At 39.2% G+C, this 27,173-nt stretch overlaps 2 protein-coding genes across 13 annotated transcripts in view; both read left to right on the forward strand.

Annotated features, from left to right (window-relative positions):
• The first annotated feature begins 959 nt into the window (after positions 1 to 959).
• LOC143182054 (uncharacterized) lies at positions 960 to 3,991 on the forward strand. Its single transcript, XM_076382797.1, has 2 exons — positions 960 to 1,161; positions 1,484 to 3,991. The coding sequence occupies exons 1-2, from the start codon at positions 1,003 to 1,005 to the stop codon at positions 3,989 to 3,991; spliced, it is 2,667 nt and encodes an 888-aa protein (XP_076238912.1). The 5' UTR covers positions 960 to 1,002.
• A 1,658-nt stretch (positions 3,992 to 5,649) lies between these two features.
• LOC143182581 (uncharacterized) overlaps positions 5,650 to 27,173 on the forward strand; it is an 81,225-nt gene continuing 59,701 nt past the window's right edge. For 6 of the 12 annotated variants that reach the window (XR_013002478.1, XM_076383653.1, XM_076383654.1 and 3 more), the window contains exons 1-2: positions 5,688 to 5,825; positions 8,951 to 9,289. Coding sequence is in view for 10 of the 12 variants with exons in the window: in XM_076383653.1 (XP_076239768.1) it covers positions 9,077 to 9,289 (213 nt within the window). In the remaining 2 variants the exon portion in view is untranslated. Of the gene's footprint in view, positions 5,826 to 8,950; positions 9,290 to 27,173 lie in introns of those variants that run through there. The other 6 variants (XR_013002482.1, XM_076383661.1, XM_076383659.1 and 3 more) reach the window with 5 other exon arrangements.

Below are 27,173 nucleotides of genomic sequence, written 5' to 3' on the forward strand. Positions count from 1 at the left end.
GGACGACACTATAGTACATAAGCTGCTATGAAAAACAACTCGCACGAGTTTACTGCGTAGTTAAGCCTAATTCGAGAAGAGAGATGTAGGGATATAGAGATTAAATGTTGCACTTCTCCCCTTTTCATCCTAATGAACAAGCATATTATGAGATAGTAGTTGAGGATTTGATAGTAGAGGTTTATAAACATCCTCCCACCAAGCTAACCTCAAATTAAGGCAGTAGCAAAGACCATGTGTTAAAATTCAGTTTTCAGATACTGTCCCAGTACATCGTGCATCAATAATGTCTTTAAATTGGATCTATTTGCAACTGCAAAACATGGAAACATAGATCTACAGGGTCTAAAGACATCTAAGTAGTTAGGTCTGCCCAACTAACTTTAGTCCCATTTCCGATTTTTGCATAATCCTATTTGCCAACGCAATCGCCGCCATTTTATGAAAGTTTAAGCCCAAATCCTATCAAGTGTTTCTGAACGAATTGAATCTTCAACATTGTAGCTTTTCTTTCAAAATTAAAGCTAACAAGTAGTTGGAGTTGGATCCCGAATAACTAGGTTCAGCTAGACTCAGCTAGGCTATTTAGAGGCTTACTATCATCCTTATGACCACTTGTTAAGAGCCTAAAATCGATACAAAGAATGTAATTCTTAAGTCAAATTGGAAAAAGTGGGCATGAACAGTGTCCATGTGGGTCCGTTATCTATTTCATATGCATTGTAACCTAGAAGTTAGTCTCCAGTCGTGGGCCAGATCAAGTTCCCACGAAGTAAACGGACCCCAGCAACGTAGCAACAGGTAATTTTGCCTTGTGTGCAAAGGATAGCTAGAGTAGGGAAGAGAAGGGAGAAAACCTTAAAATATGGCGGTAGAGAAATGGAGAGGGAAACAAAATGTCGACTAGACTAGCATAGGCCGTTTGTTCATGGCTACCTTCAGAACGTACTGATCTTGAACTTGGGCTCAGGTCCTATCTAGTCTCCCGCGTTGAAGATTAAAATGTCTGGAAGTGACAACCCCAGCCAAAGAGATGTGGATTGCGGCGTTGAAACGACGGAACGACCTGCAGAGGAAACAAGCAGCGTCAACATGTGTATACCTAAACTCGAACCTTACTTTTGTAATGCGTCTGATGCCGATAAAGATTCATCAAGCGATGTGAGTATAATTCAATTATGTTCATATTACTTTTTTCTATGCTCTTTTTCATAATATAAAGCTATATACCTTGTATGACATGCATTGTATTTATGACATCAGAGAATTGATACTTAGTTTGTTTTCTATTAAATTTTTTGGCGGAAATTTTGATCTTCTAGAGTACATAATAAGTCTAGTGATAAAAATTTGTTCCCTAATACAACTAAGTACTAGTGGCTTAGTTATTTTATGAAACAAACAAATTTACTTACATTGTTATTGTCATTAAAATAAGATAAGAATTGTAGATTAAATGTATTTTTTTTCTTTCAATTTTTAGAGTGAATTGTTGGTATCTCCAATTCCTTTTACTACACCATACAAAATAAGGGATCCGATTATTTTACTGGAAAAATGTGATAAAATATGGGAAACATTACAATTAATAAAAAATATACAAAGTGATAAAAGTACATTTGATAAACTACCATCAGATAATGTCAATACAAACTCATATATTAAATATCAACCAGTATTAGGTAATGACAATGCTGCATTACCAAATTTTATATTTTCCATAAAAACTACAAAAAAATTATTTCATTGTTCAACGTGTGGGAAGCAATATGCAGATAATCGAACATTGAGATATCATTCAGAAAGAGTACATGGTATTCATATACCACCAAAACGAATTCATAACAATGTAACAGCACGAAAACATGTTGATAGAGAAAAGGAATTTAATGAAATTGGGAAAGAAAAAAGCTCGATTGAAAAGCCTCATTTGAAGAAAAGCGAAAGTAAGCAACTTACAAATACTTTAACAGAAATTCCATCATTGCAAGTAACAGAAGATGATACCCCAAAACCTGTGTCTCACAGAAGAACTAGAAGTACTTCAATACGCAATGATAACAGCCCTGCTGCTGGTCAAACTATATCAAATGAGCAAGAGATGGAAATATCTACTAAAGACTCAAAACAAAATGAAAAATCACAATTTTCAAGTTATAATTCAGTTCACAAAAAATGCATTCTATGTAAGAAACTTGTAAAAGATATAAAGAGGCATTTAGTTGATTATCATAAAATTCAGTCTCCTAATTTTATGCTGAAGGAGATGGAAAAGACACCAGTTGTATCACAAACTAAACAATTAAAAAAACAACATGTTAACAATGAACCTTTGGATAAAGATGAAATCACGAAAGAATATGATAATCGAAAGAGAAAACGAAAATCACAAGTGATTCAACATAAAGGACATAAAAAACATAAAAGCCATACACTCAATAATAATAATACTTCTTCAGCACAGGATGATGATGAACTCACATTTAGAACAACCATATGTCCAGTTTGTTCGGGAATATATTCAAAGAAAACTTTTTACAAACATGCGCGTATGCATAGCACTCGAGGAGAGACAAAAGAAAATTTTCATTTATGTAATAGCAAGTACAGAAAGTCTCCAATACATTTGAAAGAAAAAACAGGAAGAAACTCCTATGACATCTCTTCTGACAATTCACATAACTATCACAACAAAAACGAAAATAGCTTTGATTCATCAAAGCACAAAAAGGCAATAGAAGAACCAGCAATGGTTTCAAGCTTTGGTAAAAAAAGAGATAGATCTCGAATAAATAATGATGAAAATATTGAAGCTGCTTGTTCTTGTGGAAGACTATTTCGTAATCCTCATACATTATTTATTCATAAAGCAAACTGTAATTTAAAAAATAAAACAAGGGGACAACTTATTGGAAAAAATAAATTAAATGAATCAGATGAAAGTATGTCAGGAAATAGTTGTGATAGAGATTCTGGAATTGGGATTAGCATAACAATTAAAAAGAAGAACGATTCTTACGAAGTTGTTGATAAAAATGGCAACAATGAAAATAATTTGCAGGATTTTACATGTTTAAAAGACATAGATGCATCATCGGAAGTTTCTAATATGTCTTCTCAGGAAGATGTGTACATGGAACAGCCATACGAAATTTTAGAACTATCTAAATATAGTGAAAACCACAGTATCTTAAAACTTCAACTTGCTGATGAAGATATTGATGTTGATATTGAAGAAGATTCGCAAAGTAGTTTTTGCAACAACAATACTAAAGAAAGTCTTAACGATTCTTCAAAAGAAAATCGGGAACAAGAAGCACAAAATAAAGACAGTGATACCAGTAAATTCAAAGAAACTGTTAGAAACACTACTTGTGTATGTTCGAAAACATTCGATAATAACGAAGCACTCGAAGTTCATATTAATGAACACCATCGAAGTTCACAATTAAATTGCGGGTATTGTAAAGAAATATTTGTAAACGTCAGTGCATGGCAGAAGCACGTATGTTCTGTTCAAAAGGGTTCAACTTTTATTGATTTGCCTTTGCAAATAGTTTGTCCGCATTGCAATGGTTGTTTCAATTCCTATAAAACTTTTGACTCTCATATTAAATTTCACCATTCTGATTCTATAGTGCCATATCAATGCTTTCAATGTATTGAACGTTTTCCTAATCCTACAGCACGAAGAGTGCATTGGAAAGAAAAGCATGGTATACCTGTATGTACTATATGTAAAATGGAATGCCATGATATCATGAAACCGAGGCATGATGCATATCACTATGGACTTGGATTTCCTTGCCATCAATGTAAAAAAGCGTACGTTTCTAACGTAAATTTGTTATGTCATAATTCGAAAGTCCACCAAAAAGTAGATTCATTTAATTTAGTATGTGAAATGTGTAATTTATCCTTTTTTAATATGAGAGACTTTAATGTACATAAACATGGAATATACACGGACAATAAATTGAAAGATACGTAGAACCTAGATTAATAAAATAAGTATTATAAAATAACAATCAAAAGTTATGATGAATTTTATGATCTGTTTTTAAGTTTACAATTTAAACAAAGAACAGGTAATACTGATTTTTTTTATATAATTCTGATTGTCTGGATATATTCTTGTTTACTATTCAAATAATACATACAAGTTGTATAAAAAATCTCGAGTTAAAAAAAGTGTCTCTACAGGTACAAATAAATGATAAATATGTATATAAAAAAATGTAGATAACAACATTATGAAATATGAAATGAATAAAGAATTTGTAACAATTGTAATATTGTAATAACATCTGATTTTGATTTCTTTTAATTTGTAAGTCAAGTAAATTTTAATGTGAAGTAGTTTATATATGCATAACTTGATTAACTCGTTAACGTTTTTATATTATCATTATTATTGTTCATCTTCATTTTGAATACAGTATAAGATTTGAATAAACCAAAGCAATGTGAAGTACCAGAGATTTACAATGTGAAAAAATGTTAAATAATAGGTAAATCCTAGGTTTATTAAATCTTTTTAAGAACAATATAAAAATTGTTAATTTAGTGATAATATTTAAATTATTTTTTTTATTACTAGAGGGTATACTAATAAACGTCAGGGATGACATAATTGTCCTGATTTAAGATATTTCAGTGTTATAATTATAAAACAAAAAGGTAAAAAAATCAATTATATGAAACGTGTCTAGTATACCAAATCTATAATTCTAAGCATATGTATGTCGTAATACTAGTACTTTAATGAATGTTACAATTTGCAACATAACTACATATAAAAATATTTGAATAACTGATTCTACATTTCTTAAATAATAAACAAATATTTACGGACGTATTCAGATTTCGAATAAAAAGAGATAAAAAAGCAAAAGTATGCTTGATCGTTGTGTGTGTACCATATATATACTATTAATTGCCTTCATTCCCAAAACTTATAAAACGAAGTATACTATACAGATTAACATACTTTACTCCAACTACTTGTTTTCCTAGAGCGCCTTTAGCAGAAACGTCTGCAATATCCGAGCCATATAAAGAAATTAACATTTTATAATATCGAAAACTAAAAAACCTACTAAACTGTAAAAATCCATGACACCCACTGACAAGAATAAAACAACGACTCGCTTATTTTGAACTCCTACGAATTTGTATCAAAACTGATTGTAAATATTATATTCAATAAATAACTATATTTTATAATTTTCTGTAAATCGAGATAATTATACTGAAAACATTAAACTTATCCCCTGCAAAATACAGTCTCCATAAAATCAACAGGCCTTCCAAGCCATCGAAATGTCCCCCACCATCATTCAAACTCACCGTTTCATCCATCCTGTCCTCAGAGATTCTCTGCATCCCTCGAGAAAAAGAGTCGCGCGATTAAAGTGGGAGCGCAGGCTATTGTTAACAGCAGGGAAGCTCTCAGAAACGGCCATTTGATTTTATCCCGTCTGTAGAGTGAGAGTGGCGGCAAACGGGGGGCTGAATTGAAAATGGTGGGGAGGCAGCGGCGCATCTGGAACGTGATCGCCAGGCGTCGCTTCGAGCGCACCCGTCGCCATCGAAGTTACAAAACCGATCAAAGCCGTACAGAGTTTCCAGGAGGGCGGTCGCGTTACGCTCAGTACCTTTTTTTTTCGTACAGAGACGGGATCCTTTCGAGTATCACACGCATACACAGCCGTATACATGGTTCGGTTCGCGGAACAGCAAACGTACGAAAAATGACGGGCCGTCGTGTGATTTGACAGTGAAGAAAACACCATTTAATGGGAAAAGTGCCTCGGTATCCTGTGGTTCGTATTCGGGACTTCTAACTATCCTCAACACCCCCTAGCTCCCCATATCATTCTCTCGTTCCCCCCCCTCGGCTCGATCGCGTCATTTTTCGGTGCATCGAGAATCCGATTGCCAAGCAAAATCCACTGAACCGAGCCATCGAATCGCGAGAAGGGAGACCAAGGAATTTCGTCAAAGCGTCCCGAACTTAAAAGTCGGTCGCCCCCACGTCAAACTGTGTTTTTAGGAGCGTGAAAGAAACCGAGACCGGCATTATGTACGCGCACTCGGGACAATAGCCCCCAGGAATCGCTTTTCGAGAAATTCAGAGGGTCGATCTCGGTCAGCCGCGTATCCCCGTGATTGCAAAGCTCGCCCGTTCGTTTCGATTCTTTCACCCGAATATTTTTAGCGGTGATCTCATGTAAAGCCACCTCTTTAGCGCAAATTGAATTCGCTCTGCGCGCAAAGGATTCAGTTCCACGGCAGTTCACCTCGAAACTATCGAACACGCCTCGCGGCGTAAAAAACGTCCCCCGTTTCTCTCGTTCGCCCTCGTTACGGGGGATGCTCGATTTCATCCCGCGGCTAGCGTAACCTTTGCTTCCCTTAATGGGTGGGGGAGCGAGAGAGGAATTGGAAAACGATACGATTCTTCCGTGTCATTGTCACGATCCCTCGTTGACCGTATTCGCCACTATTTACAGTGGTCTTTAAACAACCTCGACCTGTTAGAACTCCGAGGATCTAGGAAACTCTTTTCTAAAGTTAATTCTAGTGCTAGCGATTTTATTTTGTATTTCCATAGGCAAGGGCCAAGTAAAGTGAAAGAACAGCTCCTAGCAAGCGTCGAGGTGCACCCTGCCCAGCCATGAAAACAGGCAGTAACGCCAGAAAAATATGAAATCGAGTTTCTTTACATTTATGGTTAGTTTTGAATATTTTGCATCTTGGTTTAACGCAAAGTAGCAGTCAAACGTTATTAGTAGGTGGTTTTTTCCATAGGTGGGCAGCACTGTACTTCCGAGCCGCGGTTCAAACATACTCGAGCATATCTCGAGTTTTTTTTTCAAGTGCAGTCGCTTCTGGCAAGTGTTCGACGTTACTTACGCGCTCGAAAGTCGGGGCGAGCGTTACGCGCGGCTTTGCCGCTTTTATCGCGACGGTTCGCACACTTGAGAGCCGCGCAGTGCTCAAACGGGCACGGCCGAATCGATTTTCCCTGGTTCCATTGCTGACGATACAGCTACACGTATGATTCCTCGCGGCTACCGGAAACTATTTTCCCCAGTTTTCAGCGACGCACGCGACCGTTTCCTGTGCTCTGCTCGCCGTACGCAAATCCGTAGGACTCGCGTGTACACGCTGGTCTCGTTGGTGACATCCGTGGAAACCGGCCTGCGGGGCGGTCTAAAATTAAACCAGGGAAGAGAGAACATATCCGCGAGAGAACTGCGAATCGCCGATGGTTGCTTAACCCTTTGAGCGCTGAAGTTAGGACCCTTATCATGTGTGCGGAAATCCTGTGCTCGTGGTTTGGAAGTTAATAGGTATAACGCCCTTTTTTACCTTTGGTTACAATTCTAGACTTAAAAATATCAGATCTATCTTTTGCAATTTTTTTTTTAATCGTTAAGTATAGGACAAAATTTGAATTTGAGAGATTTTATAAGTTTGGAATATTTCACAGTTACTGTGAAACAAAAGTAACATTTTATTAATTTTATACCCTCAGTTTAGTCATGAAAGAATTTTTACTAGACTACTCATCTGAATACTTCCGGTTCATTTTAGAAATGTTTCTAATATCTAATTTTTTGACTAACGTAGTGGATGTCAGAGGTGACTGAACCGGAAGGAGTTAACCTCTGTACAGAGATATTCAAAAAAGAATTTCCATTAAGTGTTACTCGTCATTTCAGTACTTCCGGGTTATTTTACAAAATTTCTTATCTCGAAAAATAGTAGAAGAGATTTATAGCGTTTCCACGATGTCCTAGCGTTCAGCCATTTTTTTGATCAGCGCTGTATGTTCACAGCACTCAAAGGGTAAATCTTCGGCGAATGCACGCCGTATTAATTGATTAGCTCTCGATCAGGCATGTGCTTCGTGAAGTCCGCCTCCAACGTGCCCGAGGTTGCTCGTCATATACCGTTATACCACCCGTATCGCGCGTCGAGAATCCTAAAAATAGCGTCTACGGGAGAACGAAAGTAATTCTCCTAGACGTTCCTGATGGATCTTTCGATAGACCATCGTAGGACAGGGCATGCTCGGGCTTTCTGCGTTAACCAGGTTAGACTTCCTCTTTGATCGACTCGGTGTCCCTGCGAGGGAAATCAACGTGTCTCGTTTCTTTTCTCGTTTCGAGTTTCGCGTCGAGAATATCGTTTATTGGGGTAATTGATCATCTCGAAGGATCATAACGAGAATGTTGAGCGGAGCTTGACAGGCTTCATCCATTTACTTTAGCGCTAGCGCTTTAGCTGTGACAAGTGTTTATTGAGTCGCTTTAATTCTCGGGAGATTTTAATGGCGGGTTGCGGTATCAATGTCTAACCAATATCTTCTTACGCGTATTGGGTTTCAGATTGTTCTTCGATAGAATCGGGAGAATTTCTTCTTCCTAGTGCACTGTTGTTTAATTCTGGTTATGGAGCTCATAATAAGATGAGAGTAAAAATACTGAGGTATTTTTGATTCTTGTTTAATTGATCATTGTTCTTCTTCTCGTACTTAATTTTGTCTTTCAAAATACAGTCACCTATACTACCCCCAAGCCTCGACGCATGAAACTGATAAAACAAAGAAAAACATCTGATCGCAACGAAATCGTGCGCCAAAACATCCCCCGTGTGCTTTGCCCCTAAAGCAGTGCAACAGACTCGAGCAGAAGTTGAACGATTAATCTAACCCAGTTATCGAAAGTCGTCCTCCATCACGCAAAATCGATCCCCTGAAGATGAAACCGGAGTCAGTCCATTTTCTCGTTGAAATCCCGCCAGACTTTCCCTTGTATCTCGGTAACCAGTCGTCGTCAGCTATCGTTCCTGGCGGTTTAAAGGGATTAGCCGATTGGCCGATCTCCCCAGACCGACCTGTTTCTTCTGATCGACCGATTGGTTGTGTCGTTCCAAGCAGATATCCGGATTCTGGCCAGCGGACCGACATTAGTAATCAGCGGGCGGAAGGAAGGAAGGCTCGAGGCGCGGAACGCGAAAGGGTGGTGTGAGACAACGTGAAACGGCGGAGGGTGAGGCCGGCGTGATGACTGGCGAGGAAGGAAAGTGCGGGGGTGGCGGCGGTGCCGGTGGTGGAAACACGAACACGAACGTAACCGACAACGCGAACAACGTTAACGCCAATGTACACGCGAATGTTAATGCCAACATAAATGTCAGCCAGCAGAATGGAGGACCGGAAAAAGCGCCTGTCGTCGGTGGTACCAATGTGGAGACGCTGCCGCGGGTTGGGAAACAGGTGAGAGAGAATTTTCTTCAATTTCTACGCTTCATCTCCTTCGGGGGTATTCTAGAGTGGTGTGAAAATTATTGGAGCGACTGTAATTTTTTTTATATACTTTTAATTTTCACGAGCTCCATTTTTTGATTAATTCCAATATCACACATGTATTGCAAAAGATCTCAAAAAAAGATTGCAAAAAATCTCGTTTCTTGGGTTGTGTCACTTTTGAAGTGCATGTGCAATATAGGCCACTTTTATGCAATAGAATACCCTCTTAAATGAGAAAATGAATTAAGCTTCTTTAATATTGTTTAATATTTATTTTTATCAGTAGAAATATTTAAATATCATTAATTAGGGATTGAATCTATTAACTTATACACTATGACTAGTATTTAGCATTTATTTACTAGTTGCATAATCTTGTTTTCATAATCAGCAAAAGAATGACATACAGGGAATTAATTAATTGCCTCAAAAAAACCTATTTCGTAATAATAACAGAACAAAAATTGAAAGTGTAGTCGAGGTCTCCTCTACAATGTACTCTGTACTTCACAACTAACCCCAGATGAACAGTTTCATATTAAAATCGATCCAGACAATAACCGTGACCGTAGCTTGAGAAAAAATGTCCCATCGTAACTCCAGTTCATCGTGTCGTATTTATTGCACGCATTAGTCACGTGTAACTTGTTTTCCCGCTCTTTTTATGGCGCATTGCTGCGGGCTCACATTACACAACGCTCGTTGCGTTAAAAGAGACGAGACATCTCTCCTCCCAGCTCATCTCGTGGAAAAGGGGACTAGGCAGCGCGAAATTTTGATGAAATGGTGTAATTTAATATTCATGAAATGGAGAAAGACGACTCGGGGAGTTGCATATCTGGTTCTACTTAGGTACTCGCGGTACCGTAAGAAACTTAGCGCGCGATTATTAAGTTCCTGCTCCGCTGCATCTAACGGCGATGATAATCAATGATGATGACTCGAGGTTCGGGGAAGTAACAGGACTCGTGCATGCACATTTTTCAATAATGTACTCGGTCGTGACAATTCGGTGCTTACCCTGTCATTTCGCTGTCGAGGGAAACGTGTTCTTTTCTCACGCATTGCATCTGACTCACCAGGGAACCACAGTAAATTATCGATGCAGATTCTTACTAATTTTGGTGGCAAATGTTCAGCCATTTTTTATTTTCTTTCTGTATGTTTTTTGGTCGATTCTTGAAAAACAGGATCTTCGAATATTATTGTCCAGGATTTTTATTCTTTCATATTCTTTGTTTATATTTCCGATGACCAAATTTTAGCACTTCAGGGATCATTTTATTGCTCATAGAACTATAAAGAAGAAGCCTTGAGATTTTTGTAGGAGGGCCAGTTTAATAAAGAATCGTGGGATGATTTTTGAGGATTTTAAGATGATATAACCAGAAAGAGAATCATATTTTAAAATTACTGAATTCGTGGGACTTGTTTTCTTCAGGCCTGACTGTAGATGACTATCAGAAATTCTAGGACAGTGTGACTATATAGAAAGAGAAAGTAGGAGTCCTATCACAAAAATGAGTTTGTCAATCGCTATGCAGGTCATCCACCTCTCTCATTTAATTATTATACTCGATTATGATTTTGGTAGCTTGTATAGTTCGCCTTTTACTTTAGCAAGTAACGAGAACATTTACTTCGCCTAGTTTACATTAAGTGCATTCAATGATGATTCTATTCAGGTCGATAGAGTATTCGTTCAGGTTTGAATCAATTCAGTCTGGTGACCATTAATAAGCCGTCGTTACAAGCGTCCTCTTTTATCATGGGGCATTCTTGAATAATCTAGTGGAATAATATAATGTTCCTCAATACACAGTGCTTAGTTTTATTTAGTTTAAAAATATTTGTGAATTTTTAAATGCCACTAATGTTCTCTACTTTTTTGATTCGAATTAAGTTAATGAACTTGTCTGCCAGACGATCTCCTGTGAATGGAATTCTGTTCTTGAAAAGAAGGCATAGCTAGTGTATTCACTCGTTTATGAATTGTGATTCTTAGAGATTGTTCATAAAGACCCGTGAGAGTATTCGAGATCGTAGATCCATTCTGCTGTAGTGTACAAAGAGCCCATTAGTGTTACAGTGTTAGTGACTGAATGTTCTGTCTCAAAGGTCACGGTTAATGTGAAACACGTAGGTAGTGAAAATTATGTGGAGGTGTTCGTTTCGAAGTAAAATATCCCGATTTACATTTGCTCTAATTTCATTTATTCTTTTCCTTTTTGAGAAAAATTTTTACTGGTTAAAAAAATTATGGAATACAAAAATTTTGAGCAAAAACCGACTAACTTTGAACGACGATAACTCCGCGAAAAATCATCGTAGAACCATGATCTTTTTTTTAAATGACAGCCTGAAGTCTTGATTGTAAGATACTATGCTGCAATTTTAAGTTTAATGCACCTATACTACTGTAGCGCCTTAAAACTGAAGCCATGTTCATCGTATCGAAAATTGCAAAGTTTGACGAAATGCACGGACTTCCTAGAATTTTTTTCAGAGATACCATTTATAGCAGCATAAAACTCGACCCTTCCCCTTTAATTTAAAAAAAGAATCAAGTCGCTGCGATTTTTTTTCGCCGAGTTACAACCCTTCAAAGTAACCCTTGCATTTTGATAGCGCATGGGGTAGTGGCAATACATAGGAAAAATGCAAGGGTTACTTTGAAGTCCTGTAACTTCGCGAAAAAAAATCGTAGCGGCATGATCCTTTTTTTAAATTCAAGAATAAGGATCAAATTGTATGCTACTATAAACAGTTTCAACGAAAAAAATTTTTCCAAGTCTGTGCATCCTGACAAAATTGGCAATTTTCAGTATGGCAAATTGCAAAGTTTGACAGATTATAGGGACTCGGAAGAATTTTTTTCAGGGATATTATTTATAGTGACATAAAGTTGGGACCTTCCCCTTTTATTTAAAAAAAAGATCAAGTCCTTACGATTTTTTCTCGTGAAGTTATAGGTCTTCAAAGTAACCCTTGCATTTTTGTCATACATTAGCACTATCGGTTTTGCGGTAAAAATGCAAGGGTTACTTTGAAGTGCTGTAACTTCGCGAAAAAAAATCGCAGCGACTTGATCTTTTTTTTAAATTGAAGAGGAAGGATCGGTTTGTATGCTACTGTAAATAGTTCCACCGAAAAAAATTTTTCCATGTCTGTGCATCGCGTCAAAATTGGCAATTTTCAGTACGGCAAATTGCAAAGTTTGACAAAATACCGGCACTCGCAAAAAATTTTTTCAGGGATATCGTTTATAGTGACATAAAGTTGGGACCTTCCCCTTCAATTTAAAAAAAAGATCAAATCGCTGCGATTTTTTTTCGCAAAATTACAGCACTTCAAAGTAACCCTTGCATTTTTACGCATAACCGATAGTGCTAATGTATGGCAAAAATGCAAGGGTTACTTTAAAGATCTGTAACTTCACGAGAAAAAATCGTAAGGACTTGATCTTTTTTTTAAATGAAAGGGGAAGTTCCCAACTTTATGTCACTATAAATGATATCCCTGAAAAAAATTTTTGCGAGGCCCTGTATTGTGTCAAATTTTGCAATTTGCCGTACTGAAAATTGCCAATTTTGACGGAATGCACAGACTTGGAAAAATTTTTTTTGGTGAAACTGTTTATAGTAGCATACAATTTGATCCTTATCCTTGAATTTAAAAAAAAGATTATGCCGCTGCGATTTTTTTTCGCGAAGTTACAGAACTTCAAAGTAACCCTTGCATTTTTCCTATGTATTGCCACTACCCCATGCGCTATCAAAATGCAAGGGTTACTTTGAAGGGTTGTAACTCGGCGAAAAGAAATCGCAGCGACTTCATTCTTTTTTTAAATTAAAGGGGAAGGGTCGAGTTTTATGCTGCTATAAATGGTATCTCTGAAAAAAATTCTAGGAAGTCCGTGCATTTCGTCAAACTTTGCAATTTTCGATACGGTGAACATGGCTTCAGTTTTAAGGTGCTATAGTAGTATAGGTGCACTAAACTTAAAATTTCAGCATAGTATCTGACAGTCAAGACTTCAAGCTATAGTTTACAAAAAAAACAATGATTCTACGGTGATTTTTCGCGGAGTTATCATCATTCATAGTGAAATTACTTCTAGGGAAATTCTCAAAATGTTTTTGGTCAATTTCTCATGTGTTCAGAATAATTTTTTTGAAATCAAATATTTAGATAATGATACAATGTATCATTGCCACTATCGGCAACGTGTACACAGAGGGGTGAAAGAGAAAAAATTTTGTACTTGACCAATAGGGTACTTACCAGAAAGGTGTTCCTTGTATGGCTTATCAAAATTCCTCGTCTTTCTCAGAAGCTTAAGTTTATACTGACTTAGATTACCTGACTGTCCGACATCTGCGAATCGTACGTGCCATTTATCTATACGATGTATGTACATACACATACTTTGGGCTCACGTAAAATTACATCATAATGTCATTGATGTAGACCTTGCTAACGGCCCCTCGTCAATGGACCTTGATTCGTGCTGTGATTCAAATCATTTGTCTCTGTCCATAAATAGACCAACAAATTATCTCATATTTTGGACTACCATAAAAATACCTGCCCTCAAACCAGAATTGCTTTGCATAACAAATTTCAAGGAAAACTATTAACATCCTCGATCATAAGAGCTGCAGTAAAAATTTCCTAGTATTTCTAACTGTTTCACAGAATCTATCTCCGTTAAAGCACATCAAAGAATTGCTCCTTGAAAGACTAATTCTAAGACGCAGTTGTAGCAAAGAAAGCACACTAGGTGAGCTACCATACAATTACATTCAGCACATAAAGCCTCGCTCATATTATTTAACGAGGGGACAAAGTGCCACTAGGAAGGGCGAGTGAAAACAAAATATCAGGGTTCTTTCCTCGGGGCGATTTAAAAGGCAGCTCTCGTGTGCAGCTCTCGTTTGCGTGCAAGATTCATGGGCACTCGTTTCCTCGGTATCGAACCTCGGCATGCTCGACATTCGATTCGACTTTGCTGTAGCATAAAGGGCACGATGGCTCCGCAGCACAGAGGGATGATGAATCTAGGTCATCCATGTTGCGTTCCCCCACCTGCGTTGCCTCGTTATCTTGGACCCTCAGCTGCGTTTATCGTCACAATTTCACGGTTCTCGTGCTAGCATTCTCTTTTGTAAACTCTTGGAAACAGGAACTCGCGAAGACGATGATCCGCGTCGAAGCTGCATCTGCTTGCTTACGCTGTGTGCAACACACGCCCACGCCTGGCGGGAGTATGCGAGGTTTTTACATCATTTCTCATCCGGTTCTTGGTACTGATTAGGAAACGGCTTAATTGCTGTGGTCGTTTGAAGCGCGGACATTTTTCGGATTCCTTTCGATGCGGCTGTTTTGAAACTTGGATTCTTGGGATTCCACTTGTTGGTCAGAATGATTGGTAGATCAGAGAGGGTGGAATTGTCAAATTGAAGAATTTATTTGTGCTGGTGATTATGAAAGTGGTCTATGTGAAAATACGAAGGAGTTGAATTTATCATTTATTTTTTAATATCAATCGAGATAATACTAAGTTAATTCGATTTTTTTAGAGTTTTGACTTAGATTATTTTTATGATGACTGTTGCATTTGTGAGTGTAGACAATGCTATGTTTTTTGATAAACAAGTAGTCACCACGAAGAACGAATGTTACTGTGACGACTGTTACCATCTATTATTCTTTAAATAAACGTTCAATCTCCAATATCAATTTCCCCCATCTGTAATTACTGTTTTTGCACCGCACGTTAATGACGCGGGACGATAGCTGCATTCCAACGCACAAAAGCAACGTATGCAAAGCGCGTACTGCTCCTACGCACCTACACAATCTCGGCTTAGATGTTCATTAATATGCGATTTGAATTTCGAGGTTTACTTTCGTAATGAGTTTATAGAAATTAATGAAATTTCTCAACTTCTTGTTTGGAGAACATTAAATTAAATTAAAATAAAAATAAAATTAGTTTAATTATCTGATTGGAAATGACCAGATTTTAATAATACTGAATATCAATATCAAGGTATGCATATAGGAAGGTAATACTACTTCAGAACAAAAGGAATGAACTTGCACTAGCTCTTAAAAATGTCCTTCACAAGATTTATTGCAGGTACAGACGCGAAGCATGTAATTATGCATTGCGTTGAGTCATATCTATTAACACAGCTTAAGAGATACAAGGTGCTCCGTTGCACTAGCTTTATTTTTACGTGCTTCGAATTGTTCAAGCTCCTATTTCCAGCACCCATTGAGAACTTCTTCAAACAGTTATCGATATATACAGGCTGTTCCAAATGTCCATTCAAATACTTGTCTACCATATTAAAATTCCTAAATACTCCACTATAGACTGTTCCTATCACACAGAAGAATATTTCACAATATTTTCGAGCCAACTCCAAAATTTCTCCGAACTCTTTCAATACACCCAGTACATACACAGATCCTCTCTATCTGCCCGAAATAATTAACCTGTCTGGCGAAACGCGCTTCCCATGGCAGGCAGGAAGTCGCCATCAGTAAATCGGGTAAACGTTCTTTGAGGTGTGCAAATGTGCAAAGTCCTTCTTTGAGGTCGAACTAATTAAAAAACGTACACTAAGCGACTGTTCAAGTCCCTGAAAGCGTTCTCGCGGGGGTGTGTTCGAGTCAGTCAGAACTACCCTCCTCACAGGGTTCTCTAACGAGTTGTGCCTAATCGCGTTCACGGCGATACGCGGATGACTCTCCTGTCTTTCTATTTGTCGATTCCCAACCACATGGAACTGGGTTGCGAAACCGCATGAAGAGACGCGTGAACGCAAGCGCACACGCGAGCCGTGTAAAGTTCCTTCCGTGGGGTGTAAAGGTAGACTGAAAATAAACGTTTTCGCCTCGGCATGTTACCGCAATAGCGTCGCAGCTTGGAGCAGGAAACGCCAGGCTGCGGTACCGTTTGCACCGGTCGAACGTGTTCCACGCACGTGTGTGCTCTGGCTTGAGATCGAAAAGGAAGGCTTCTATCCTTCGTGCATAATTCCAGCGACTGATTCTAAGCAAGCTAACTATAGAGGGTGGGAGACTGTTAAGGTCTGTGCTGGAGATTTGGAGTAGTTTGAGGGTGGAATCTTAATCCTTGATTAATGTGATGTAGGATTGTAGGAAATAGGAAGAGATACGTGAACAGTTAAGTAATTCTGTTAAATGGAATAATTGTGTTTTGTGGTGGTGTTCTGATTGAACTCTTGATATGGAATGGAGAAATTGATTTGTATTCGTGATTAATGATTCTCAAGAATTGTCAATTCTTATAGGAACTTCATTTTCGATTGGAAACATTAGTAAGACCTTGTATCCATCCTAACGAGGATTGATTTATAGAGTATCCACGAAGTGGTCCACGCTGGCAATAGACCTAATTGAGTTTGTCACCCTTGGACCCAGGTTTTTGGCAAGATTCTGGTGTACCAAGACTGTGGGTCACATGTGATCGCTTCGTGACCTTTAAACACAATTTTGTGCTTAAAGCAACGTAGGCAGAACATGACCAAGTTTGTAGATTTAAAGAGAACACACTAGGTCTATTGTACTCGAGAAGTAAGTCGAGTACAGAACAACAGCTGGTCACAGAAGTCTTCAACCATGTCAAATATTAAACAAACATCAACTAAGGAGAAAATAACTGAGAATCTATTTTGAATTTGGACACTTTGATGACCAACTCTTCATAATTTCTCAAACAGAAACGATTTCCTTTACTTATTCTCTCTACACCCCCAACTTAAGAATAACCCTCAACTCTGAATCACCCAATACACCCAGAAACCTTCCAACGAAGGTCAGTTTTTCTCTCGCCCCATGTATCACCATCGCACTAAGGTGTCGTATACTTTCTCGATCGCCTCGAAAATTTCCCGAGGAAATTTGGCGCCGTGCCCTGGATGCGTGCTCAGCGGGGATGGACACATAATATCGGAGACGCCAGTGATTGACCCAGTTCGGCGTCTCGCGGAATAACCCGTATCATTAAGACCATCGTAGGTGGCTACTGGGGTTATTCATCGTGCTGGACAATCGGCAGCGATGTGTCACGAGCATCAGCCTAATTTAATTATTAAATCGTGCTGGCCTCGAAATGCCAAGCGTTTCCTTGCAGCAGCTATTTAACACTTGCAGGGCCATCAATGAAAAGAGTCTTTTTAAACCCTAATTTTTTAATGCTAATATTTACACAGAAATACTTGTTTACTTGTTCATTTTTTAATAATTAACTGTGATATACGTTGTAATATTCTGAAACACACCGTTCTTTTTCGATTTTACCTTAAAAATACTTAGTAGAGAAGAATTTGGTGACAAATCCTAGATTCCTGGGTTTGTTAGGACTCCCTGACTGCTCTGCCTGTGTTAATAGAGGCTCCAGCGAGGCGTGACACAGTGTTCGGCATAGTCCTCGGCCACAGTGGATGCTCGATGCGCGAAGTGGCTGAGGGCTGCTTGCAAGGGTTGTCATGGCCTTTTCTTGCGCACTCAATACTCGACTCTCTTCCCGTTCCATTTTTTTTCGCGCTCGTACGACCCGCTAACCCGCCAGCCGCCCTTCTCTTCTTCCTCTCTCTTCGACCCTCTCACTAAACTGGGGTTCATGACACCCCAACGTCATTTAATTTAGTCTCGAGGGGGCTAGGCGTAGCCTCTCGTGCCAGCGAGCGTTCTCAAACGATTTTCGAATCCTACCGCTTCGCCGCTTTTGCGACGTAATTAAGAAACTCGAGACTTATTTTTAGCCACAAACGCAGGGAAATAATCTGCATCGGTCGTTGCAATTTTCTGAGAAACGAGGGGAACCCTTTGAGACATTTCGGTTTGCTTTTGGGGTAGGGACAGTGGGACTGGATTGGCGTGTGTGGTGTTTACTTGATACAGTCTAACGAGTAGGTATGACTAATGAGCTTGTAGGGAATGAGAGGTATCTTTGTGAGGTTGATTTATGGTGCGTTGATCACTCTTTTTTTACCTTGTTAGAGGCTTAAGTGAAAGAAACAGGGAGCAATTTGTGGGAAGGGGGATAGTGACGAGTTTATAACGAGAAAATAATGTCTTTATTTATATAGTCGAGTTGGCTGAATGAATCCTTTGTTGTAGGATATCTAGTATGAAAAACATAATATTTATTTTCCATATACTATGCATTTTATATTATTAGAAGAAAAAAATATGATAAATAGTTTTATCAAAGAGTTAGAGATTGCTTTGATAGGTACTTCTGTTACTGAGGAGCCATGCAGTAGATTGTCAATAACATGATTAACTGCAGACTGCTGTGCAACTCAATACGAGATACTTAATTGCATCTATGCACATGCATTATACCTGATCTTCTTAATGTTTAACGACGTGGACACGTCGAGTGCAGATCCCTTGATGAAATAGTGAGATCGATCGTGGTAGTGTCAGCTTCAGTGTGTCGCTCGAACGTTTCTCGTCAATTTGTCAGTGACAGACGTTACGGGGTTAAATGCAGGGGTTGGAGATAAAAGACCGAACGGAGCAAAAACAAAGCGAAAACTGCTCGGCGGGATTCATCGTGGATGCTCCAATTACTGCTATTGGAATGCGTCAAGGTGAATCTTTGAGCAGACGAGATTATCCAGGTCTGTTTTTATCGTAAATGTGATACGATATTATTTATGAGAGTAAAGAATAAAAACAGCTTTGTGGAGAAAAAAGGAGCTTCCGCTGGATGTCGATTAATCAGTACAATAACCTGTATTGATTAGTATAGGTAAGGTTAGACATACTTGGAGCAACAACCTGCATCGATTATTGAACAGTAGGTTGGGTTGGTTAGTTTTTTCCCCGTGTACGTGGGTGTATTCATGCGAGATTATCAAGATAATATTAAACCCTTCGTATCTAATATCCTGAAATCGATAAGGCTGGAGATCAGTCTCAGCTCCATTTAATCAATGTTTTATTACTTTTTTTCTTGGGATGGAACGTCCCTGTGGAATCTAATTCCATAAAGAGTATTCTATCAGTGCCTTTCGCGTAGTTTGCAGTATCTGAAAGTACCGTAGACTTGCGATTAGGTTTAGCTTTAGGCAAATCTCTGATTGGTCGCTGTCGAAGCCCCGAGTATTTCTATCGTGCTAGACAATTCGATTACCCATCGATTCGCGACGCTCGTGTGCAAATGTCAGTCTCTCTCTTCTTATTTTGATACGTTTGTTCCTATCAGGTTTGACCCCTTACACGGCAAAAAGTAATTGAGCGAGAGTACACAGCAGGGGGGTGGAATTTCATTAAAAGTTATGAAGCGCGGGCAATTTGCTCGCGGTAAAATAAAATGTGAATTCCATCAGCATTCCTGCCAGTTTTCATAACGTCGTTCCTTTTTGGCTCTCTAAACTCTGGATGATACGGGGGATATTAAAATTGGAGACGGAGAGTCGACTAGTACTTTAGAAAATTGTGATTTATTGTAGACTCACTCGCATAAGTAACAACAGAGAGAGAATTCTTCAAATCCTCGAGCACGAAATAAAATTCAACTTAAGTGAATTACAGAATATGAATATTTATATTTAAAAACATCGGACAAACTGTAGAAAAGCAAACGTGTTAACTCTTGATAACTCGAAAATTCTGAAGACCACTTTGGAGCACCCTTTAGAAGGCGAGACTCAAAAGAGAACTTCTGAAGTCCTAAAGTCCTAAAGTCCTAAAGTCCAAAAGTTTTATCATTCACTCGCTTCCATTTCAACTACATTCTCTTCTCTCTCTATAAGCTCGCTACTCCTCGCTGAACTAAACACACTACAAAATACTGCATTCCCATTAACACTTCATTCCACCCCCACTCACCCCTAGCAGCGAGCAAAACCTTTTCAATATTTTATCCATTACCCTTATCTGTCCATCCGATACATACCCAGGTGCTCCTGTCTGGCGACGTTAATTAAGCAACGATGTCGATAGCGATTGACCGATAGAGGGGCGAGGGGGTGGCGATAAGGGTAGTCGGTGGAAGGACGCGAAGAAGGAGGTAAGCGGAACGACAGGAATAGGGGGCGGTTTGCTGCAATAGCGCTGCCGCGTTCATATCGACCCGAACCTCCAGGCTCCATCTTGCTTGTCCCACATATACCCATGTACCTATACATGTAGCGACTACTTGCCCGCGTACATACACCGCAGCCCTGCCCTGCTTTCTGCCATGTTTTCTTCCTCTTTCGCCGCTCTTTTTCTCTCATTTCGCTCTGCCCACCCTCCCCGAACCTGCCCTTATTCTGCTTCTCTGGTACACCACGGAAGTGTCCCATTGCAAACCGTCTGGAATCGACATACAATACACCGATTTCCACGTCGTGGTTGACGCCTGGAATACATTACACTTCCGACTTTCTAAGCGTCTCTTGCGGTGCGAGAAACCCTAGACTACGAAGACTGACAGGCGATTCTTTTTTACCCCTGGTGAGGTTGCGTGTTTGGAAAGTTGGCGATGGGTTGAAGAGTAGGAAGGGTTTTCGTGGTTTTTTTCGTTTTTAATTGTTGTTTGAGTGGAGGGTTTAAGGAACTGGGTGTGCTGGAAAAGCTGGGTGTAATTTTGTTTGGATTTACTGGTGCCTGGACGTTTTTAGATACATTGTTCGAGGGGAGATAGGGTTACGCAATGGGAGGGACGACAACCCCGCGGTCGATATTTTTATTGACACGTTCCAATAAACTGTGACGACTTTGGATTCTATAGAAGCTTAGTTACCTAGTTTTCTGGAGGTAGTAGTGTGTAGATTGGGATAAACGTTAAGGTACAATTAGATAAAGTATGTAGTATAGGAATACTTTGAAATGTAAATGTGGTTGAGTCACTGATAAAATGGAAATAAAGTATACTACGTGCTTTGAATAGTAGAGAAGTAAGTTTTATCGCATATGAAGCTAGAATATTAAAGAAAATATACCTGTAGGTGATTATTATATTTTCAACAAATTTTTATTTTTAGAGTGACTTAAGAGGAATGGGCAAAGCATAGTTCACAATAGCAAAATTCACAAATTTAGGTACTCTCTCTGTAATAAAGGAAATGTAGCTTTACAAAATATGTTAATATTTCCAAGAAAATCTATCATACTTCGTCCCCTGATTAACTTTTTTTAAGCCTCAGACGTGAATGTAGCGCCAAAAGGTTGCAACACAAGGTGGCTGCATAGTGATCTACTTTGTGGCTGAAATCTCGTCTGACCTTAAAATTAGGCGACATAAATGTTGCATAAATTATAAATGAGACGTAATCGATCGTTGACCTCAATATTGCGTAATTGGTCTTGCCACGTTGAACCGGAAACAGAATTTAAGATAAATGGCACCCATTAATCACAGGCTATGTCATGGACGCGTTGATCTCCCTCTTGACTCTTGACCCTTAACTGGTGAAATGAATTTCTGCACACCTGAAAATTACTTTTTTACAGGCTACCAGTTTGAAGTCTATTTCTTCGTGGACTAAGTTACAATTTGTTTAGAAATTGTACAGGGTCCTTGAAACCCTATCTCACCACTTGAGGGTTTAAAAACTCTTTTGTAGTTCAAGGTTACATTTCAAACTGCATAATGCAGCGATTAGCGAAATCGTTCACCTTGATTCTCTCTGTTCTGATCGTCGAAAATGTGCCATAAACGCGCCGCCAAGATGGATTTATTGTTTACGAGGATAAGATTATCCTACTTTAAGTCGCATCTCTGAAAGCTTCGGAGTCCTTCGCGCTAAATTGTTCATTTGCCCATCCATTTTATGCACTGTTATTTACTTAGCCTACTTTCGGAGATAAAAAGGTTGAAAGGGATGAGACATCAGCGATTTATCCCCGCAGTTCTCCTTAAATTAAATTGAAAGCTATTCCTCTTCAATTTTTAATTCAATTTTGACTCTACAAGAACATCTACCGTATATTTTCAAATATTTAAATTGAATTCAAATATTCAATTTGAAGTTGGAAATGAATATCAGTCTAAGGATAGAACACGTGATTGATCAACAATTTCTGTATTCCCTCCACCTCCATTTCTATCATTATTATCAGTAAAAATACAAAAATCCCGTCACGCAACAAGCCAGGCGAAAAAAGTAACATCGAGTCGCGTCAATAATGAGCCGAAGCGTGTCTGATGGAAAAAGTTGTTCCGCAATGCATACCGTGTCGTCACGGATCGACTTGAATCGACAAATTCTGAAATATCTACGTTTTGTACGAGACGCATGCGCTCGTAACACGACCTCGACCCTTTCAAACGCGTTCTTCATTGGTCCCCCTCGGTCTCTCGTTGAAGCTCTCCTGTTCTCGTTTCCTCCGGCGTGTCGACCGTACATTTAATTAAGCCCCAATGAAAAGGACGTGTTGGCGGCGATGAAGAGATTACGTTGCTCGCTAAAGTAAACTGACATATATTCGAGTTTCAGGAACAAACAGATTCTCGTGCCTGCGAAAGGCGTGTTTCGCTGAAAGAAGTACACGTGGTTCTATTGGTGCTGACTTAACCCACCCATCCCATTTCATAATAGATCTCTGGATCTACTCTTGTTCCTTCAGAAGTAGGTCTATTCACATTGGTACAGTAAATTGCAAATTTGGATCCACGAGCTGGCATTACCTTAGCTGATTCGCGTCTTCGCTGCCACTCGTTTTCGGGGAACCGTGCACCCTTGCACGATGAGTTCAGAGATGACTCACGTCTGCATTCGCGTCGCGCACGGGCAAGTCGAAAAATTGGGACGCGCGACGAAGAGCGAACAACAATTCGTGACCCAATTTTCGACGTTTGTCGCGGTGATGTATAAATCACGCGATCTACCTTCACCTAGACTGTCGCCGCCGAGTGTTTCTGAGTACTCGCTTAATCATTGAACCACCTCTGTCAGTCACAATCACCCCGAATGTCCCAACGACAGACAGAGGAAACATTTAAACGATTTAACGGGAGCGCTTCCGTCCGACTGTATGGGACTGACATCATACTATCATCTTGGATGGTGATCGAGCCTTGTCACGCTGGAGCATCGTTTGACTCACTATCTAAGAATTTTGTTAAGGTCCTGTGCAGGGGTATGGATGACATCTTCAGGAAGGCGAACAATTCTCAGATTTGTGATGGGATTGTGGTGTCATTGGTTTTTAGTATAGAGGTGTTAAAATGTTTGGTTAATAGAGTGACTCACAGATTCGTTTACATGTGTTCTGGGTATTAATTGATTGAGAGGATTGTACGGAATTTTTTTTCGAAAATGAAAGAAAGAGAAAATCAAGTCCTGTACTCCGAAAACTCAGTACAAGTCAATTCCTATTTCGAGGAATTAATTCATGTTAATTTATTGAGCAATTATCTTCGATTTTGGGGAGTCCGACAATAGGTGTCAGAAATTTTAAGGAGTGATTTTACACTGTAAAATGTCGTTAAAGATACATCTAAAGTGCGTGAGAAACATGTCTGACTCGGAGACTTATTCTACTGCTGGTGGTGTACGTTAGTGAGGTCAGACGCAGTAGCGTCAGTAGAATGAGATTCGAAGTCAGACACACTTCACGCGAATTTTAAGTGTATCTTCGATAGTTAATACCTCGATAATGAAGCCTCGGACGTGATTTCGTTGTTCTTGATTTGCACTTTATTTTGGGGTATAAAATCACCCCATAAAGTTTTCGACACGTATCGTCAAACTAGTTCCTTCTTTCTTTACGATGCAAAGAGGATTTTACGATTTTTGGGACACGTCCAGGAGTTTGGTGAATGTGAAGTTTCGGTGATTGCTGATGAGTCAGTGGTAGCGAGGAAGTAAATGCTTCTTGAGCGAATGTATCCGGTACTTGACTATTATAACGGTAACGATATAATCTTGGGCATCCTACTATTCAAGATAGAAAGTTCAAAACGAGTTTTTTACGCGTTCAACAATTTGATTTTTTTCATTATCAATACATCATTATCATTGAACATAAACGGAGAAAACTAATTTGTGATAAGTAATTAGCTACTGCAGCTAATGTCTATGATACATTTATGGAACAAGAAATTTATTCCAATAAATAAGGGTAGTAGTAAAGACAGTTTTTGTAGGAAATTCAAGAAGCACTAAATGTATAATATTAAAGTCATTATTTTAATTAATGTACAGATTGTTTCATTCATCAAGCGTGCACCAAACAATGTTCTCCGCTTATCAAATTTTCCCCGCGAATGCGTCAAAGGGAAACTCTTCCCTTCATAGACAGACCAACAATCCACATTTTCTCGCTCGGCTTCATTCTCTATTTATATCCACTGGCGCGTAATCGTGCGAAACCTACCTTTTAAATCTCATTGGAAACCCTGACTCGTGGATCGACTTTTTCATTTCAATCGTCGTCATATCTCCCTTCCACGCACTTTGACGCTGTGACGTTGGCCAGGATCGAGGCCGAGGCGAAATTGTAAAAACCTGTAATATCGAGGCAGCTGGTCACCTGATGACCTCAACTCGCTTACGACTCTTGGACGTGATGTCATGCGTCTCTAACATATCGCGATTATGCAAGCGGCGCTTTGATGGGACGATGGGCGAAGGCAGAAAGGGGGATTCCGAAAGCGAAACTTGGGCATCGGTTGAATTAATTCGATAGGAGCTCGGTTGATTGGCATCGTTCATGCGCGCAAGCTTAACCTGCCTCTTCATCGAGTATTTAAAGAGTTTACGCATTTCTATTTAAAGAGCACTCGTCCTTATGGGCGCTGAAATCTCGCGACCTTGCGCGTTTCATTCTCATCGATGCCTGGATTTTATTCAGAATTTTTTGGGGATTTTGGCAGACTTGGGAACCCTTGGAAACTGTTACACTTTTGTTATTCTATGTTTCGTCGATCCTTGTTGCAATCTGTAGTTGCACTTTCTTCAAACATGCTGATTAACTTCTTAATAATTTTTAATTGGAAAAGGAAGGTTTGAATAGAAAATTGACTCGGCTTAGCTATTATTTTCTCATCCAAACACTAGCTGTAAGTATGTAATAGCACTTGGCCTGAGCGACAGCTAACAAATCAGATTTGAACCCAAGAATGCGTACACATCCTGTTACATTACCATTAACCCCTAATTACAGTGATTAAAGTCACCCGAACACTTTACGCCTGTGCACCGAATAATGACGTGACGTTAAATATAAACACAGGAATTGAGTGTAGTATAAAAAGCGCGTGTCGCGATTAGGTCATATTTCCCTCGTATCTCGGTTCCCATGGCTCGCATACATTAGTCGTTCCGTGTCATTTTCATTGATAAACGGCGTGAAGTCAAGGGAGATCATCGACGAAGATATTGTTTCGCTTTAGACTCGCTCGTGAGAAGCACCTTCCTGCAAGGGCTCGCGGGAACCTTGCCTCAGGAGGATTCTCAGCTGATAAAGTTAATTGAGGAAGCCAGGGAAGCCTTTTCGGCTTCGTTGGTCGAATAAGAGGAAACTGTGCAACAGTTCCAGCAATTTTTATTGGGTATTGTTTGGAAGGGCATTTCGTAGATAATTTCTATGGTGCTAGAGTTTGTGGAGCGTGTGTGGACTATTAGATTAGGGCCTAGGTTGGAAGTAGAATAGTAGAGATCATCATGAGGCTAGAAGAGGGAAAAAAGGTACAAAAAGGGTGTAGAGATCATGAGGAATAATTAATGACCAGGAAAAGGGGACCAACCCAAAATACTTTTGGGCCAACACAAAATACTGTATAGGAATCAGGACAAGAGATTAGGGAAAGGGGGTTAGCAAAGGGGAATAGAAGAATTTTAGGGCTAAATCCTAATGGAGGGTTAAGTCCCTTGGGAGTCTTGGGGTTCAGATCCCATGACTGAAAATTGGTTCATGAAGGACTCATATTTCAATATACTTAAGGTAATCTATATCGTCTCACAAGCAAACAAAATTATCCTGATTTGATATATCCTTGCTACACGCAACGAAGATCACTTCAGTGCGTATAACTGTGCCCTGTGCTTCGTCCTACGCTACCAGCAATTTGTTACATCAACGTCGCTGACATTTCACTATTAATTCTAACACAACCATTACTAATTATACAACCGGTGGCAACGGCCGACAGTCTGTTTCACGAAATAGCTGTCAGAGCCAAACAATGAACTTGCCAAACCTCCTTCTGCTTGTTGACACAGTGGCAACAAGACCTGATTAAACGCTACCCTGTAATTAGTTCCATCTAGCTGTATATCGTCGTTGAGATTATTGCTGCACTATCTACTGGACTCATTTTCACTAAAAAGATTACGCAGAATTATTATTACATGCCCAAAGATTAGATAGCAAACCGAAGGCTCAGACTGCAGAATTTATTTAACGACTATTCCTCCTGCATAATCCTAACACGTTATTCATGCACTATAAATCAATGTAAATCTAGCAACCTCGTTCCATAATCCAGACGAAACTATTTCTTACAATTTTTACTATCTGAAGTTTTCTTCTCGAGCTGCTCAAATATTTTTGTTTCACTATCGAAATATCCCAACACACGATAGTGAACCACGAAGCACCTGAGCAAACACCAAATCTGTTGAATCTTAAAACAGCGTAATACGTCAGGCACAAAATTACATCGAACTAAATATTCAGCAATAAACAATTCAGAACCGTTTTGGTTATTTTCATCGATTTCGTGACTCTAATTTTATCACAGAAAACCCACCTCGTCCAAATAATATTATCGAGTCCGACGATGCTATGACCTAGTAATTCATTATTAATCTTGTCGCAAAATAAGCTCGATTGACCATCGATTTAACTCGCTTCGTTCGGTTCTTCT

Source organism: Calliopsis andreniformis, chromosome 8 (assembly GCF_051401765.1).
Source record: "Calliopsis andreniformis isolate RMS-2024a chromosome 8, iyCalAndr_principal, whole genome shotgun sequence".
NCBI classification, from domain to species: Eukaryota; Metazoa; Arthropoda; class Insecta; order Hymenoptera; family Andrenidae; genus Calliopsis; species Calliopsis andreniformis.

Bases quoted from the DNA above. Each gene is read 5' to 3' on its own strand.
- LOC143182054 (XM_076382797.1), top strand. From the start codon at position 1,003: ATGTCTGGAAGTGACAACCCCAGCCAAAGAGATGTGGATTGCGGCGTT. The intron at 1,162-1,483 runs GTGAGTATAATT...TTCAATTTTTAG, and splicing joins ATAAAGATTCATCAAGCGAT to AGTGAATTGTTGGTATCTCC.